This window comes from Anas acuta, chromosome Z, assembly GCF_963932015.1.
Source record: "Anas acuta chromosome Z, bAnaAcu1.1, whole genome shotgun sequence".
Taxonomy (NCBI): domain Eukaryota; kingdom Metazoa; phylum Chordata; class Aves; order Anseriformes; family Anatidae; genus Anas; species Anas acuta.
Window position 1 is genome coordinate 43175670 of NC_089017.1, and position 19258 is coordinate 43194927.

The 19258-nt window shown below is 41.0% G+C and overlaps 1 protein-coding gene across 3 annotated transcripts in view; it reads right to left on the minus strand.

Annotated features, from left to right (window-relative positions):
• The window catches only part of AUH (AU RNA binding methylglutaconyl-CoA hydratase), a 109947-nt gene extending 91489 nt beyond the window's left edge, over positions 1 to 18458 (minus strand). Inside the window, exons 1-3 of one of the 3 annotated variants that reach the window (XM_068666093.1) lie at positions 18176 to 18458; positions 9066 to 9133; positions 8882 to 8969 (exon numbers count right to left, since the gene is read on the minus strand). In XM_068666093.1, coding sequence (XP_068522194.1) covers positions 8882 to 8969; positions 9066 to 9133; positions 18176 to 18407 — 388 coding nt within the window. In that variant the 5' untranslated portion in view covers positions 18408 to 18458. The remainder of the gene's footprint in view (positions 1 to 8881; positions 8970 to 9065; positions 9134 to 18175) is intronic. The other 2 variants (XM_068666092.1, XM_068666094.1) reach the window with 2 other exon arrangements.
• Positions 18459 to 19258: the final 800 nt, after the last annotated feature.

Consider the following 19258-nt stretch of genomic DNA (forward strand, 5'->3'; position numbering starts at 1 on the left):
TAAGCGTAGCATTTTTTTAATCAGCAGTTGAAACTATGACAAGCTTGCTAATTCAACAGCCAAAAATACATAATTTAGCTATGCTTGGATACTTTCAAGAACACACAAACCTGTGAAAGGACACCACATATAGCCCCTCGTTGCTTAAATTTATTTCTAAATATAGATATCCATTTCATAAGTAATCCAGTACTTCCAATAACAGAAGTTGTTTTGTAGTTTCATGTGATAATATTACAGAAACCAACCTTCATCTCTTACGCCTGCACCAGTTACCAAGCTTGATCATACCTAATAAGTCACTGTTCACAAAACCTTCAATTCTACTTGGCAAGTTTATAATGTGAAGAATCACCACAATAAGCAGAGGACCATTCAGAAATTTGGGTTTTTAAGTATATTTTAAGTAATAATATGGATGTCATATCTTAGACAGCTTCAGTTCTAATAGGGAAGGGGGAAATAAGAATGTTTGTGTAACCAGGGTTAAGCAACTACATTAACATTCATTTTTGAATCAGGTACATCACACACAAGAAGGAATGGTCAAACACTCTCCTTCATGAACTGTAAAAGGCAAATCTCAAAGTTGTATTGATCAAATAAGAATAATGCTAAAGAGATGGATCTCTAACTGGCTGGCTTTCATAATTTGCCTTTCCCTAATAGCCTGATCTTAAATATGTTACTTACCAGCTTTGTTCTCAGTGAGCTACGGTCTACAGCAGATTCAAGACCAAAAAAGGAAGAAAAATTGCATGGAAATATCCTCAACTGGCATCCCAGCTGAATACAACCAAAGGGGAAAAAAAAGTTTATGGTAATTAAGTGTTATGCTGTTGCAATATTAGCAATGAATAAAATTGCTTCTACCTCCACTATAGCCTATGAAAAGCTTCAGTCATGGAGAAAAGTACACTGTGGCTGAAAGTACTATCAATCCAACTAGTCTTCAACCAGTGGCAATATGGAGTCTTAGACATAAAATAAAATGTTTTAATAAATTGATCCCAGCACTGAAGGAAAAGCTAAAGGTCTTACTAGAGAACATTGAAAGAAAGGAGAGAGAAACACAGAATTTTTAAGTATCTCATAACAAGCGTTTACAGAACACAACATAAGAAGAGACACCTAAGCAGATGCCCCAGATAAGCTCAAGGAAAAAAAAAAAAAAAATCTTCACATCCCTGGCAAGACACCGAATAATGAACCAAACAGCTACAGACTTAGTCTCCTCTGTTTAAGTTAATCCACTTTACTTCTGTACAGTACTGCATTAGCAGTCACTACACACTCAACTGGAGATAAAGCTTCCCTTCTGCTTTTATTTAGTACCTTTGTAAAGCATGTTCCTCTGAGACTTTATATAGCTGGTCCACTCTCAATTTCAGAGTTCCTCGAGAATAAAGGCTTAGCCTCAGTCTTATTTTTGAAAAATGGCAATAACTGGTGGGTCTACTTTGGCTGACTGCCAGGAGCTCACCAAGCTGCTCTCTCACTCCTCTTCAGCAGGAGAACAGCAGAAAATAAGATGGGAAAGTTTGTGGGTTGAGATAAAGACGGAAAGATCATTCACCTTTTACCATCATGGACAAAACTTGGGGAAGATTAATTTAATTTATTGCCAATCAATAACCAAGTAAGATACTGAGGAACAAAACCTAGTCCCCTGGGGGTTCTTCCTATGCTCAGCTTCACTCCTGACTGCCCCCAGTGGAACAGGAAGGATACGGAATCACAGTGGCCATCAGTCAGTAAAAGTTCATCTCTGCCACTCGTTCCTCCTCACACCCATCCCTGGCTCCAGCAGGGGGTCCCTCCCACAGGATGCAGTCCAGCTCCAGTACAGCTCCAGTATGGATCCTTCCCACAGGCCGTGGCTCTTCATGACTGCTCCAACGCTGATCCTTTTCACAGTGCAGAGTCCTTCAGGAACTGACTACTCCAGCATGAGTACCCCATGGGCTCCTGTCAGGAGCCTGCTCCTGCGGGGGCTCTCCATGGGCCGCAGCCTCCTCCAGGCCACATCCACCTGCTCCAGCGGGGGCTCCTCCACCCATGGGGGGGCTGCAGCGTGGAGATCTGCTCCATGGGGGACCCATGGGCTGCAGGGGGACAGCCTGCTCCACCAGGGGCCTCTCCCTGCACAGCCCGCAGGGGAACTGCTGCTGCCTGCCTGCAGCACCTCCTGCCCTCCTGCTGCACTCACCTGGGGGGCTGCAGGGCTGCTTCTCTCACATTTTCTTACTCCTCTCTCTCAGCTACTGTGGGGCTGCATTTTTTCCCCTTTCTTAAACATGTTATCATGGACATTTAACCAACATCACTCATGGCTCAGCTTCAGATAATGGCAGGTCCTTTTCGGAGCCACTGGAGCTGGCTGTGTCCAACATGGAAGCACCCCCACAACCCTTCACATAGGCCATCATTGCAGCCCCCCTACTACCAAAAACATCCCACATAAACCCAATTCACTGGATTAAAGACTCTCTATTCCTGACTCCAGTGTAACATGAAGACAGCTGAATATAAGAAAAAAAAGCTTTGCCATAATTTTCTCAAGTCAGACATCATAATCAACAATGAGAAGGCAGACAAGTGATCCTTAGCTGAAAGTTTCACACACAATTAGAGCTGATTTGAAAAACTGCACTGTTGCTGACAGTCCCACCCAACTTTCTAATCCATCCCTTGTGTTTGCCTCCTCAAGAGGAATGGATCCCTTTTTTGGAGACAAAGAAAAGGAACACAGCTATATTCTTGAGCTCGTACTGAGAAAATTCCTGGAAACCTTCCCATTTTTATTTGTTCTGCAGCTAAAAGGTATCTCTATAATTATCCGTCTTCACAGCATAAAGTAATGCATACAGTTATTTCCTGTGCAAGAAACTGCTGCATTAACTACAAGCATTTATTATTGTTAGTATCATTATTTGCTAATTGCCTAGTACCTCGTTCTACTTACAATTAGCCACAAGGTTCGAGTAAATAAGTGCAAGATATAAAGAATAACACGGATCAAATAATATGTTGATCTCATTTGAGCTACATTCCAATGAAAGGAATGCACAGCAGCTCTGCCATACTTAAGACCAATCTTCTGCTTAAAGATGAACTTTTCCAGTCCTCAAAAACCTACAGTTGTTCCAATTTCTTCTAAAATTCAATGTACATCTTCAGGACATACAGTATTAGGAGCATTTGGAGTTATCTGATTGAGGTATTTCCAAAAGGAAGACCTTTAAAACAATGTTATCTTCTTTGACTTTTTTTTTTTTAATGTACTAGGCTATCAAATTCTGTGTGTACTCTTTATTGGCTCAGTTGCTCAACATGTGCACTAGAAAATCATGGCAGCTATCAGTTCTTTCAGAAAAACAACATCAGAAACAACATTAAGAAGAAAAATAACCAGCACTGGGCAAATGCAAGCTTTAGACACCAAACTTAACAGATTACTATGCACCCACTCACAGGACAAAGCTGTCGCATGGCTGACCACCTGCCACTGAGCCTTGTGGACTACAAGCAGCTTACATCAGTCTGAATCCAAACCTTAGTAAGAATTTTGAGTAATAAAAAGAGAACAGAGGCTAGCTACAGGATATCACTAAAGGAATTTATTGAGGGGAATTAAATGTATGTACAGCAACAAAAATATTGAGAAGGTGCTAAAGTATTTTCACGTGTTATCTGAATCCTCAGGAGGGAACAGTGGAGTAATACATTAACTCTCTTCTCAGTTTCTGTGTATGAGCTGGAACCTGAAATATGCTCTAGGAAAACACTACCCTCTCTCCTTGCTTACTTAACAGAGACTGGGAAGAAAAAAGGAGACTCTACCCACAGTTGTAACTCTGCAATACTCTTGCTGGTTCTACAAAAACAAGCATAGGTAAAAAATTTGAAGGCTATTACAGAACTTATTTCCTCCTTCGGCATTTTCCTTCAGTCCACATCAAAACCTTCTAGATGAAGTATTCAAGGATCTGCTCTCCCAGGCCCATCTACTTCATAAACTTCTGCCAGAAAAACTACACCAGCTGGAAATGGCAGCCGGGAACCACGCACCATATAGCCAATTTAGCTGTGCTGGAAACAAAACTTTGATGTACGCAAGTTATGCCAACAGAAAAAGCATTTGTGTTGGCTTTATTCACACCACAGACCCAAGCGATGAATTTTTTCTGGCAGAAAGATTACTTCTGCATTTCCAAGAGGGGGTTGTATTGGCAAAGCTGCAGCGACTGAAGCTGTTTTAGATCAAAGCGGTTTGAAGAGCTCCAATACCCAAATTTTTCAAGCTGCCTTGAAAGCTGGATACAACAACAAAAAAAGTTAACTATCCATATTCTGATACGTCTCAATGATTTCTGAAAGGTCTCTAAGGAACAACATTTCTTCAAATCTGTCAATTATAAAATTGCCCTCAAGGCTTCTTTGTGTTCACAGATATACAATGCAAGTAACTTAACAATCCCACAACCTCTATTTTAATTAGTGCAGTTCTCTTCAGAGAAACAATACTGAATAGTCCACTCTTCAAAATTATACTTGAGCAATAATTATTTGAGCAACGTGATCTAGTGGAAGGTGTCCTTGCCCTTGGCAGAGGGTTGGAACTCGGGGATCTTAAATTTCCCTCCAACCCAGACTGTTCTGTGATTCTGTGATACAAAGTCACCCAGAAAATCACAAGTTACAGGTTCCTACCCCTGAGCTCTTCCAACTCCCATTCAAAATGAAACGCCAGGCTGGTCTGTACTGGTAGGGAACCACAGCACTTCATTCTCCCCTGTGAGGGGAGAGAATTTTTCTTATCAGCAGAGAATGGATGGATGTTGGGAAACTGACAATTACTTGGATATGAACTTTTAGGAAATGCAAACAAAGCAATCTCTGACCAGACTGGGAAAGTCTCAGTTAAGCAATTGATCTGGTTGGCCAGGCAACAGAGAAGGGAAAGCAAAAGGGTAATTACTTAAAACTGCTGAACACGAGTAGCATGAGGCTCTATTTAACAGTACTAGCCATAAACTGATCCAATGGACTATGGGACAGTAAGTTACTACCTAACACAAACACACCAGGAGTAAATTTTTTAAACACATACAACTATCTTCTTGACAAAGCATGAAAATAAGGAACCTGACAGGCGCAACAACAGGGTGAAATTAAAGAAGAAAGGCTATGAATCTGACAGCATCCTTCAGCTTGCCCAAACAACATTCTACACAACTTCAGCAATAACAGAAAGTTTTATTTTTATGTGTATATATATATAATTTATATTATTTATATTATCCTGAAATAAATTTATCTTATTACATAATATATAAGTTGTTTTGCCTTTTATTGAAAGCCTTAGAAAACTGAACAGCAAAACTTCTACAGTATAGAATTATGATCAACTCTGAGCCATACAGAATACTGTCCAAAAAAAAAAAAAAAGTAGCTCCTGTCCAGTTACTTCTGGACTATATAAAAGTACCTTCTTTTATATAGTTTAGATCAGAAGAACCTGTAATGCAAGGCTATCTCCCAGAATACACTTCTACTCCAAGGTAAGGCTTTGCAACAATTTGCAGATAATCCTTCCTTCCTTCCTTACAGTACTGTATCTCCGAGAAATTTTTTGAAAATGAAGATCCCTGAAGATCTGCTGACAAAAATACCCGAGCAGTACCACTAATACTACATTAATAATGAAAAATGAAACTATTCAAATTACTGATGTAAATGTAATTCAGCCCACTGCATAAACACAGCATAGCTCTTAATGAGTTGATCACACACTTTTTACCCATGGGACACCTGCCTTACTCCATGTACAGACTGTACCTTCTTTGAGGATGGAATACTGCCACGTAACAAAAACAATTCCCGCATGGGCTCAGCTGCATTGGCTTCAGAACTGGGAAGGCATACAACATAGGCTTACATAAACCAGGACTCATCATGTATGTTCACTCCAGGAAGGGCAGTACCTTATTTATTTACTTTTAGACAGAGGAAGACAAAGGCTAAGAAGTGACCTACAGCCAGAACACTTTGGAGAGAAACAGGAGAAGACCTCATAGACATAACGCAACCTTAACACTGTCCAAGCTCTTACTGATTTCTAGGTGTTCTTTTTGATCAGTGCTAAAGCATTAACAGGGAATTTCCTGCATCCATGAAAGCACAGATCATAAGAAAGGAGATACAAGGGAAATGAGTAGTAAAAGATTCAAAGTGAACATTTAAGCAGAAATGAAAGGATACAATCGCTGGCACGTCTCTACATTCTTTTATACAATTCCTCTTTTTTTTTTTTCTCTCCCAGCTCACCATGTAAGAATCCCGTAATTTGGAATCATACTCAAATCCACATCAGTCATCAGCAGACTTTAAATCTTTTAATCAACCACACTGTCATTTAGCAAATAACAGTTGGATGTCATCTTTTGTGGACTAGCCCTTAGAAGGAAACAAGACACTTGGCTTGTGGCTTTCACAGATTTTTGTTGATAGCTGAGGAATGGCAAGATTTGAGGACCCTGGATTTCATTCCACACATAAAAGGGAATTACATTCTAGGACAAAGTTTCTCAATATGTGGTCAGTAAAACATCAGATGGTGATCCAAAAAATCATCATAAAAAATGTATTTTTAAAACCATACATTCCCACACAAGCAAGCAAGAAAACATAATTGAGGAAATCAAAAAAATTAAACAAACATTCAAATCTTAGCCTAACTGAATTGCACTATAACGCAAAACAAAATGTGACAACATTTCACAAGATGATCCTTCCTTTTTAAAAGAAATTAAGTGATCCTGAAACACACTGTCCTTTACCATTTGAGTTTGAAAACACTTTCTTCTGCCCTACTGAATTTCCAAAGCAACTCCCCTACAGATAATGCTTTGTTAGATCCACAATGCTCCTCCCTTCATCCTACTTCCCTAAGCCATTATCTGTTTTCTCCATATCCCCCTTATGTTTTCTCTAGTTTCACTCACTTTACAGACTTCCCTTAATGTCTTTTACAGAAGCAATCCATCCAGGCATAGAGCTTTTCCTGTCCATTTTCATTGGCAAACTCTGCCTCAAGTCTTCTGGTTTGCCCTGAATTTCAGTTACCACTGTGGGAACATCCTTAATTTCAGTGGTTCAGCTGCAGGAGCTTCTTTTCTCAGGCCCATCTCTATCTGACATATTTTACTTTTTAAAATTACAGATATAATTGGTCCATACCCTGTCTTCACTCCCTGATTTAAGATGCTGATACAAGTATCCAGCCCTAGCCTTTTCCACTCTTCAGAGTTAATTTCCCTGCCTAATGTCCACTCATAAACACCCTTGCATCTTGTCTACAACCAGTTGTGTATACATACTCTAAGTGGTTTTTCTAAGCCAGGTAAACAGCCAATAAAGACATCTTTAAATCTTAATAACAAAACAGCTTTGCAAAACCAACCAACATGGAATACTGAAGAAGTATTTGGAGTTCAGAAATACAATTTTAATAGCATACCTCAAATCCCTTCCCCCAAATCAGTATGCCTGCTCTCAGATTTTCAATATTACAGCTACCATAAAATTCATGAATACTAAAAAAAAGTTTATAAAAATCATTTGTTGACAAGTGTTAACTAACAACCATGTTTTCCTATGAATTACATAACTTGAAAACCCACTTGTACGTGCTGATCTGATGCTGCACATTCACCACTTCTCATAAGTTTAAAAACTGCAGCTTTTAAACCTGTTTATTTTCCTGAAGATTACTGTAAATTACTTATCTTTATAATTTGTTCTTTCAAACCAAGATGAAACTTTTAAATCAAGTATGCTTATCAATGCATACCTATTTAAACTACTGGTATGTATTTCTAAACACTGTATGGACTACTTTTTTTTTTTCAAGAAGATTCTTTTCACAAGCCTGGTAAGAAACAAACTGCAGCTGGATACAAATAGATTTACTAAAGACAACAACAACAAAAACTGAAGTATTCTTGTTGAGTTTTATTATGCTACATAAGTTAAAAATGGAGAGAATATTTTGTGTTTAAAATGGAATTAATTATGTTATGTGTGGTTAGCAAGCTTAACCACTGCATAATGACCAAAAACATAAGATTTTAGAACTGATCTTCTCCTCTATCCTTACAGTTCTGTTCACATGTTAGAAAGAAGACTGACTTCTGTTTTCAATTTCAAATGGATTAAACTTAAATTCAAGCAAAGCACTAAATGGGACATCTCAGTATAAGGAGCCTATTCACTTGATATCCACAAAAGACACGTCTGCTTCAAATGATTTTGACTTGTTGACAATTTTTGCTTCTCAGTGTTTGGTAGTTGAGAGCTTTTGCTTTCTCAGGACTCTGGCAGGACACGTGTATTTGGGTTGTTTGTGTGCCTTTTTTTTTTTTTTTTTTTTGGGGTGGGGGGGAATACATTTGGTCTGCACTAAGATTCTATCTCATAATGAATTTTAATTTAAAGTTTATTTAGGTCAACTTAATTTAAAATTGATTTTATTGTCTTTAAAATATGTTTCAATATAACCTTCTATACAACCCTTAGCATTATTTGGTCTTCATTTTAAAGTAAACACAAAAATTTGTAAGAGCTCTATTAAATATTTTTTCACCACCACAAATATTATCTATTTTGAAACACTTTATGACACAGAAAGAATAAATGACATATTCAATCCTTGTCAGCAATTGAGGAAATTCATCATACAAAAACATTTTGTTTGCTACTGAGATGAATATATATAAAAGACATGTTTCCTTGGAATCTGGGCTTTTGTGTGTGTGTGTGTGTTTGTGCAGTATTAGATACAGATTTCCATCTTCTCAGGAAAATTAAGTTTGCATACCAGCACAGAATATCCCTGGGACTTCACTCCGGAATATAACAGTTCGTACTTTCTTATCAGATTTCAAAGCATCCACAGCTTTTGACATCTACAGAGAAAAGGAGGAAGGGGAATAACCAAACGCTTTTGAAGTATTTAATTCCAATATTTCACCTTCATACTAGAAACTATTATTTTTACTTACCATTTTTAAAAGATTTTTGTTAAGGGCATTCTTGGCATGAGATCTGTTTAACCCAAGCACCACAATTCCTGGAGGGGAAGAAAAATTGTATTATTGTTACAATATAGAAAATAATATCTCTATATAATTATTTTGATGTTATAAAAAAGGCGTAGTTGAGGAGTACAAAAATAGAAAAAAAAATGTGCTACTGTAATCATTTAGATACAGAGTTTTAAAAAGAAAAAAAAAATGACTAAAGTTTCCCAGTGCTGAACATTTCAGTGTTCAACAGAAGTGATGTGTATTTCAAGAACTAAAATACGGCCCTAACACCTCAACGTGGAAATAGTGCTTACAAGGGCTAAACATATAATTCCACTATTGCATGCAAAAATTTCATGTTTGTGTGTGAAGTGCTGACATGCAGTCAGGCAAGACACTCAACTGTAAAGCGTATGTTTCCATAGTTAGACAGCATGCGTTGAAAACCTTCTTAAAGCAAGAAGTGTTACCACAGCTAAGCAATTCTGATACAGGTAAAGGGAAGTCACAAACAGACAGTACACTATTAACAGAAAAACTTAACTTTTGTTTAGAAAGAATTAAAATCTTAAGAAATTCTACCTCAGGACACAAACTGCTCAATGCTTGGCCACACAGCTCCAGTCACACATCTACAGCTCCCTTAGACCAGTTACAGCTCAGCTGGCTCAGTGACTGATTACTTGTGCTGGTTTGAATGCTGCAGAAGGAACAACATTTTTTTGTCCTAATTCCTTCTCTTTCAGTTTTATAGGCATGACAGTCAAATGGGAAAATCCCAAAGAGTTTACCTTGGTAAGTGTACCTTAGTGTACCTATAGTAATCTTTTAGAGAATTATATCCTGAATGCGTTACAACTCCCTGAATTTTAAACAGCAGCACACCATCCTATGAAATTGATCCAGCCTTGGTAAAGTCTTACCAATCAGGATTTTTTTTTTCTTTACTCGGGATGCAAAGTGAAAAGGAAGAGGACAAAGGACTAAGGCAGGGACCAGGAATGGAAGAGAGAAAAGGAGATCCCATTACCTCAGACAAAAATGCCTACCATATCATCTTCAATCTACCAAAAAAAAAAAAAAATCAGTATTTGCCAGTGTATTCACTACAACACCCAGCTCTGTATGTATAACCTATAAAATTTGGCACTCTTAGTCATCTTCTGGAGGCCGTCTTGTTTTCTCAGTGTACACCACTTCTCCTTTACGGAAACATGTCCTTCCAAAGGACTGACTTAATTGCCCTTGAGCCCACTCCTCTTCCTTTTCTTCCTTCCGCATGGATGTGCCCCTCCACACATGCAATTAAACTGAGGTCTTGTTTCTCCTGCAGCTACCAATCTGAAGCCATTGTCTAACCAAAGTTTTCTGAAGACTACCATGCTCAACGTTCAATGAAAATGGTTAAGGCCAAATAGGAGAGCACACATTGCTCTTGCTTGTTCTCAAAGTCCAGCTGATCACTATCAAGAAACAGAGAAGAGGAGCCTGGCTGACCCAAACAACCTTCATCCCTTTGTTCTGTAAGCCTGAACTCCCACCCGTTCATCAGCATGGCTGGAGGTCATCTAGGACCTTCTGCAAGGTCCCTCACTCAGCACTTAAGCTGGAATCTGGTTGTTTTATTAAACAAACAGGACAAAATTCACGTAATGCTTCTGACCATAGCACTCTTCTACTGTCACAGTTTATTCTTCAGGAGGAATATTCCAAATTCCAATACTTCACACGCTCACACAAGTAAATTAGGCAAAAGCAGCACTGCATTTTAAAACAACAAAAAGCGATGTGACTTGGCTTTGATTTTAGGCTCTACGGCTGGCACCCTTGCATATCCAGTGTCTGAACAAACTGAAGAGATCATCATTCCAAACTATTTTTTAGTTTGGAAGTAAGGTCTTTTATAGAAGCATATGGGTTTTTTTCAGTGGCAATGACACTCTTTAATTTCCGCCACCAATATTAGTGTATTCAGAAGGTACTCTCAATTAACATTAAAACACATTTAGTAATTCTCCTACAAAGAAAGGCACCTTGAAGATAAATCATACAGGGTCATTCTTCTCAGCAGTGTCACATCTAGTCATAAAACAACCACTTCTGCCTCCCTTTCCAGAAAAGTGAGGTAAATACAGATGACACCCACACAGCTATTCTATTTCTCAAATAAGAAGAAAAGAGAAGCAAGAACTACAACCAGAAAAGCATGAGATTAACACCAGAAAATCCTACTACTCGATTACTATAGTATCTGAGTATCCTTAAATCCCTTATGTTTGTTTGTTTGTTAATATTGCAGTAAGTCTTGGGGTTCCCAATATATTTATCAGTGACCAAACTACAGACAGATTGGGTACCTGCTAAAGTCACATAACTGAAATAGAAAAATAGGCTTCCTGATTTCCAGCTGAGCAATTCAATCCCAAGAATATACTTTCTCTCTTCCCCTGCCCACCTCAAGAATCACAGAAGAATCTCCTGACAGAAACAGTTTAATGCAAGTCTTCCTGCTTTGGGCATCCAACAAGATTTAAAAGCCTGGTCAGACAGCCATACAAATTTTAGATTGGAGGAAGCTCCCTAATCAGGGCAAAAAGGAATAATCAGGTTCCATACAGCAATGCAGAATCCCAGCAAACCACTTAAAAGAAAACAAAAAAAAAAAAAAACAGCAAAGTTTACACATTACCATTCTGAAGTAACCATTATGACAAATATTTAGCAATATGAAAAGATGAATATTGGCATATATTTTTTGAAATATCTGTTCCATCTTCATCTGAAGCATTTAGTCGTCATTCTTTCTTCCTAAAGCCTCCACATATCGGCATGCTTTCCAATATCTTAAAAAAAAAAACTTTTGAAAAAAACTATCCAAAAAAAAGTAAAGAGTCATCATCGTATTCACCAACAGATATCAGAAGAAATAATAGATCATTTCTGATATCTTCACAGCATCAAAGAAGGGTAGATATATTGCAAATGCTGATTACATTCAACAATGCTGAATGTAATATTAATTTCATATTTTTTCCTGGGAGTCATACCCGCATTACCCCAGAACACTCTTCAGCAAATATGGTGTTATCTATTAAAAATTACAGACACATACTAAAAAGAAATTTTCACTCTATTAGATAGACTCTCCAAGGGATTCAGCTGACTTCCAATGCTGTCTAAAAAAAAGTAGTCATGCTTCCTCTGCATTACTTCTCTAGCAAACCATCAGAGGAAGAGCATATGCAAACATACAGTATGTTCTCTTCTTATATGTTATATATGCCACCAGAGAAAGCTGTTATATAATTCTTAACATATAAGAGAAAAATATACTGAAGTCAAGGGAGAACGAAACCAAAAATGTTTTAGTGAGACAAAATACATATAAATGAGTAATAACTTCAAAATACCTTTAAATTCCTCACACACCCTCATTTCATAGTGTGCACTAAATTTGGGATTTTTATATGAGTAAGTAGATCATATTCAAGCATTCTTGTGTTTTGATAGGGGCAGCAAAAATGCATGATGCTATCATTATTTAAAACTGCTGAAAGAGAAAATCATATTTCTTCCTATATTGTAAAAAAACAGGGTGGGCCAATTTAAGTGAAGTGATTAGATCATGTTTTAACTACAGTTTATATCGGCACACAGGAAATATTGCCTTAAATAACAATTTTTATCTGTTCTATCTTGTGCTTTGTACTTTTCAAAAAATACTCATCCTCAGTGTTTAGTAGAAACACATTTAAATTATTAGTTACAAATAAGTCCTCTCAACATTCATATCATTAATTTGTCTTACTAAGATTCACTTGGTCTCTATAAAAAGTACTTAGAAAAACACATTTATTTGCATTATATATACACAATCACACACACACAAAAAATGTATCCAAATGTTATTTTACATAACCAAAAAATACACCTCTGCATTGAGGAAGGGAAGAACGAAGAGAAAAGTTTTAAGTTTGTCTCACTTAACTCTCACTTAAATACTCAGATAAACCACAGCAGATGAGTTGACTGAGATGCTTATTAATTGTACAATATTTTCTTAATCATAACAAGAATCCATAGTGAGTATACCATGGACAATTCTGGTCATTTCCATTGATCATATTTTTCAAGAAGCTGTTATGTGCAAAATCATACAGGTATGTGTTGAGCAGCATTTTTTAAAAGCACCTAAGCACTTCTCAAAATCCTAAGCACCTTCTTATCTCAAAGTGTAACTTCAAAAATCTTTCCTGCACTTCTTAAATTAGTACACCACATCTGCTCTAACTTTTTTAAAGACAGAAAAAGAAGAGAACGTAAACTATTCTGATTTATCAGCTAGCTCTTAAGTTTCCAGCCTCTGAATAAACAACCTCTAACAAGACCAATTTGTTCTGCTCGTTTTATGTACAATAAAATTCTAACTGATGAGGTCAAAAAGCTGTCTTATCCCAAACTAAAAACAGATAGAAAATATAAACATCAATAGTTATTCTAGTGGAAAATCTAAAACTTACAAATACTTGCATCACTTTCCAGTAAGTAACACTGCAACATATCAGTCAGGATTGCAAAGATATTTCTGTTAATTTCATCTACAGCCTATAGAGCAAAAGCCCTAAATTAATTCAAATTTCTAATGGGCTTGCTAGTGCAACTTGCCTAAAAGCTCTGAAATTCCAGTAGTGATAATACATTTCAGACCTAACAATGATAATCAAATACAATTTCAAATAGTGTAAAAGACAGGTATTTAAATAAAAAATAATACACTGACATTTAGCCACACACATACATAACTCTGATACTGCAAGCAACATGAGCTGCAACGTGTTGTTCAGAAGCATTTTATAACCATATTCAAATCCTACATCTTTTGTATTCTTGTTAAGTTCAAATCTGGAAGTTGGAAAGTCTTGAATAAAAAATTCAGTAACTAGCCCTTCCAAACACAGTCTCATTGCACTAGATGTTTAACAAGGTCCCAAAACTGTGGTTCATGAGTCACTTGGAAGTGTTACGAAGCAGGGCATTTTGCTTCTCTGCCTGAAGGCTGAGATTTGTCTAGAGCTACAGGATACACAGCTCTGTGTGAGGCAGCTCCTGTCATTTTCCTGTCTCCCCAGAAGTCTCTGCCGTAGCGGCCCATGCAGCACTAGGGACGATGCATCTTCCTCCAAGCAGCTCAGACAGCCTGTGCATGGACAAGAGCATCACAGCAGCATCAATGAGCACGGGCTTGCCTTGAAGGGCAGTCGGGGTAGACAGGGTCTGTCCCTGCGTGCAGTCAAGAAGCATGAAGTGGAAGAACGTAAAGGGGCAATGGCACTGGGGTCCCACTTGGGAAGGTCTGCATCATGAGCTGCTGGAGATGGGTACACTGTAAGTGAGAGAAGAGTGAAGGAGACCCCTGCGGCTTGTATGGAGTAAGCATCCTGATGGAGCAGAGGTACTGCATGCTGTAAGCAAATAGAAACAGATGAACTTGACACATGGGGCGAGGAGGAGGGTGTGCACTAGCGGAACAGGGAAGAAGCAGACAGAGACATGTTTCTTCTTTTGCAAAAACATGTTCTGCTCTTCGTGCTGCTGAGGGAGGCATATGAAGCGTATGTCTCCTGGCTTACTTCTAGACCCTTGTTTTTCTCCTTTATCAACAAACAGTATCTGTTTCCATGTCCTCCTGAAAGACAAAACCAAAGAAAATTCCTTCTCTTTGAAGTGGATCTGTGAATTAAAAATAGTGATTGGTCCTTCCTTAAAATATCCAGAGCTGATTTACTACTCCAAATTGCACTCCAGGTTTTGGGGCAGTTTTAATGCCACATTTAACAGATTAGTATTTTCTGAAAACTAAAAAAACTGCAGGAAGGATTTTTCATCAGGAAAAATAAAAACAGACTAAGCTACTGACATGCCAAACTTTAGCTATCTCTGCAGTGTCTCTTCAAAAACCTCCTCCAATTCTCTGCACAATCTATAGTATCTGAATGAAAAACGCACAGCAATGAACTTAAGATTGATACAATGTACAATACAAACTAATAACATTATAGAAGTAATAGTTGCTAGCCATTCAACAGCTGGAACACAGCAGCAGTAACTCTATTACTAGCTCCCTAATGTCAGAAATAAAAACAATGACCTTAGGTAGTATTCAAGTATCTTCTACTGACTTGTGGGAAAAGCACAGACGAAACAAGCAAATCCACCCTCAAACATTCTGTCGAGTCTTCTTTGCTCCTGCCTTGCCTCCACCTAGGTTTAAAATAAGCTTAAAAATAAAATAAAAGTTTAAAACCAATTTCTAGTACCACAGTTGGCTGAGAAAACAGGGCTAGTCAAGTATTTTCTTTAAGGAACTGCAAAAGAGTTGGGAACAGGACAGTCACTCAGATAGAAGTGGACTGCAGGATCAGATTATGTTATCAACCTTATTGCCTCTTCTTAGCAATCAGATGAAACAGTACATCAGTTTTCCTTCTAAAAAAAAAGAAAAAAAATAATAAGAAATCTAACCTTTGAGTGAAAATTCGGTTTTAAAGTAACATCTCTGCATGTGCATACAAATCTGTATACATGTATGCCCAATTCAAAGATGCCTGACCAAGTTTGCAGATGGTCTCAAACAACTGTGTTGATGTTCTGAAAGATGTAAACCAAACCTTGAATCTCAACATATGGTTGTTCCACCTACGAGCCACCTGAAGAAATCTATACACCTCAGAAGGATAGTGCTCCACACTAGGGCCTTCTCCATACAAGTAAGTAGAACATCATGGCTCTAAAAATAAACCCTCAGGATCACAGAATATCCCAAGTTGGATGAGACCTACAAGGATCAGAGTCCAACTCCTGGTGCCGCACAGGTCTACCCAAAAATTCAGACCATATGAGCACAGTCTGAATGCTTCTTAAACTCTAACAGGCTTGGTGTCACGACTACATCCCTGGGGAGCCTGTTCCAGTGTGAGACAACCCTCATGGTAAAGAACCTCTTCCTGAAATCCAATTTCATAACAGGAAATTAAATTTGTTAAACAGGACCTATCCTTCATGAACCCATGCTGGCAGTAACCTATGACTGCATTGTCCCCCAGGTGCATTTCAATAACCCCCAGGATAACCTTCTCCATAATTTTACTGACATGAGACTGACAGGCCTGTAGTTTCAAGGGTCTTCTTTCTTACCCTTCTTGAAAATTGGCACAACGTTTGCCAGCTTCCAGTCTACTGGGACCTCTCCAGATTCCCAAGATCGTTGAAAAATAATTGAGAGAGGTCCCGTGATGACATCAGCCAGCTATTTAAGCACCCTGGAATGAATCCCATATGGACCCCATGGACTTGTATGGATCCAGGAAGAGCAGCAAATCCCGCACATGTTCAGGGTGGGTTGGGAGTTTGTCATTCCCACTGTCATGGTCCTCCAGCTCAGAGCACCCGAAGCCCATCATCAGCATTGAAGACACAGGCAAAGGCGGCATTAAACGTCTCCGCTTTTACTATGTCCTTGTCAGTGAGGTGACCTTTCCCATCAAGTAGCGGATCTATGTTTTCTCTGGTCCTCCTTTCTCTGTTCACATACCTAAAAAACCCTTTTTATTGTCTCCCACAGACATGGCCAGCTTCAACTCTAATGGGGCTTTGGCCACACGAATTTTCTCCCTACAAACGTGAACAGCGTCCCTGTATTCCTTCCATGTTGCCTGACCCTGCTTCCAGCAGCCATACACTCTCTTTTTTTGCCTAAGCTCCAGAAGATCCCTTGTCAGCCAATCTGGCCTTCTGCCCCTCCTGCTTAACTTCCAATATTTTGGAATTGCCTGATCCTGTGAAAGAAAGCTTACAGCTACTCTTTATCCCAGGAAGCCCTGAAGTGGAAGAGACCCACAAGGACTAATTAAGGCCAACTCCTGGATCTGCACAGGACCACCCAAAAACCAAACCATGTGTCTGAGAGTTTTGTCCTAACACTTCTGAACTCCATCAGGCTCAGGGCCATGATCCCTGCCCTGGAAGCCTGTTTCGGTGCCCAGTCACCCTCTCAGTGAAGAACCTTTCCCTAATGCCCAGCCTGACACGCCCCCACAATGAAGCTCAATGCCGTTCCCTTGAGGTCCCATCACTGGTGGTCTACCATTCCTAGCCATGCTGCACGCAAATTTGCAAGTGACAGGCACCCACAGAGATCAAATCTGTCCAAAGGATAACACCTGTAAAATCTAGTAAGCACCAAACCTAATGAGAAATACAAAGTGTTGTTGAGAACCATAGAATCATTACAGCTGGAAAAGATCACCATGAACAACTGGTCCAACCATCCCCCTACCACCGATGTCCCCCACTAAACCATATCCCCAAGCACCACATCCAACCTTTCTTTGAACACCCCCAGGGGCGGTGACTCCACCACTTCCCTGGGCAACCCGTTCCGGTGCCTGACTGCTCTGTCTGAGGAGAAACGTCTCCTCATTTCTAACCTGAACCTCCCCTGGCACAACTTGAGGCCATTCCCTCTGGTCCTATCACAGTTACCTGTGAGAAGAGGCCAACCACCAGCTCCCCACACCTTCCTTTCAGGTAGCTGTAGAGAGTAATGAGGTCTGCCCTGAGCCTTCTCTACTCCAGACTAAACAACCCCAGCTCCCTCAGCTGCCTCACACAGGCCTGGCGTTGCAGGTGCTTCACCAGCTTCGCAGCATTGTTGCGATGCGTGGGGCTGCAGATTAAACCGCAGCACTGCCTTCTTAACCAGGGGGTTAACGCCAGCCTCCTGGCACAGCTGAGGACAACAAGACCATGCGCAGCTGACACCAACAGCAGCAAGGCGAAGTACCGCTGCCTAGGGATGCTGAAGCCACGCTCTGCAGACACTGAAACGTGGTCGGAGCCTCCTGCCCGGTGCCTGTGCCCGCCAGCAGCTGCGGCCGTCAGGCGCCCCCCGAGGCCGCCCGGCCCGGCCCGGCCCCGCCTCCGGTGGCGGCGCAGGGGTGACCCCGGCGGGAGGCCCTCATGGCACCGGGCCGGGCCGGGCCGTGCCGAGCCTCGTTACCTCGTTACCGCCACCTCCCCCTCGTCACCTTTGTGCTCGTCGTCCAGGTACCGCACCCGCAGCTCCTCCTCTTCCCTCGCCTCCGAGCCGTAGCTCCTCCCGGACGCGGCCCGAGCGGCGGCAGCGCCTCGACCGAGGGGCGATGAGGATGAGGACGACGAGGAGGAGGAGGAGGAGGGGGGGGAGGAGGCGCCCAGCCGCAGCCGCAGCCGGAGCCGTCCCCTGAGGAGGCCCAGGCCGCCCAGCGCCGCCGCCGCCATGCTGCTGCCGCCGCCTCGCCGCCCGCAGCCGCCGGCCCCGCTCCCGCCGCCCACGTGACCGGCGGCGGCACGCACGGCACCCCCGCCCCCCCCCCCCCCCCCCCCCCCCTACCAACGGCCGCCGGTGCTGAGGCAGCGGGCAGGGGGCGGCCGTTGGCGCTGAGGGGGCGAGGGGAGGGAGGCAGCGCTGAGCTGCCGGGGTGAAGGGGGGGGGGATGTGGCCCCTCCGAGCCTCCTTGTGTAAAAATAAAAGGTGTGCGTGGCAGCTGTGTCCCGTCAGCAGGCACAGGCGCAGCCCTGAGGACCGCACTGAGCACCTTTTCTGGGCGTCTCACTGCTGAGCTTCATAAGTTCTCGAGGCAACGCCACAGCGTTTTGTTGGGCTGGGTGTAGATGCGTGAGATTGTGGGTACAGCCCTGCATCCAAATCCTCAGCTAAGACCTGCCAAAGGTTTAGGTGCCTGCCAAACCCAGGGAGGTGGTGGAGTCACCATCCCTGGAGGTCTTTAAAAGACGTTTAGATGTAGAGCTTAGGGATATGGTTTAGTGGGGACTGTTAGCGTTAGGTCAGAGGTTGGACTCGATGATCTTGAGGTCTCTTCCAACCTAGAAATTCTGTGATTCTGTGAAAGGCTGAGCTGCCTGCCAAAGGCTGAGGTACCTGCGGCTAACCCAAGGCACTAACAAGGCCCCCAAGGCTGAGAAGTTTGTCTCCCTAATCTGCATGTACTTTGACGAGTTGGAGCTTGCGTATTGAAAACGAGCCTGTTCCACACACACACACACACACACACACACACACACACACACACCCATCCCTCACCCCTGTCATCTTCAGCAGTCAGCGTTAA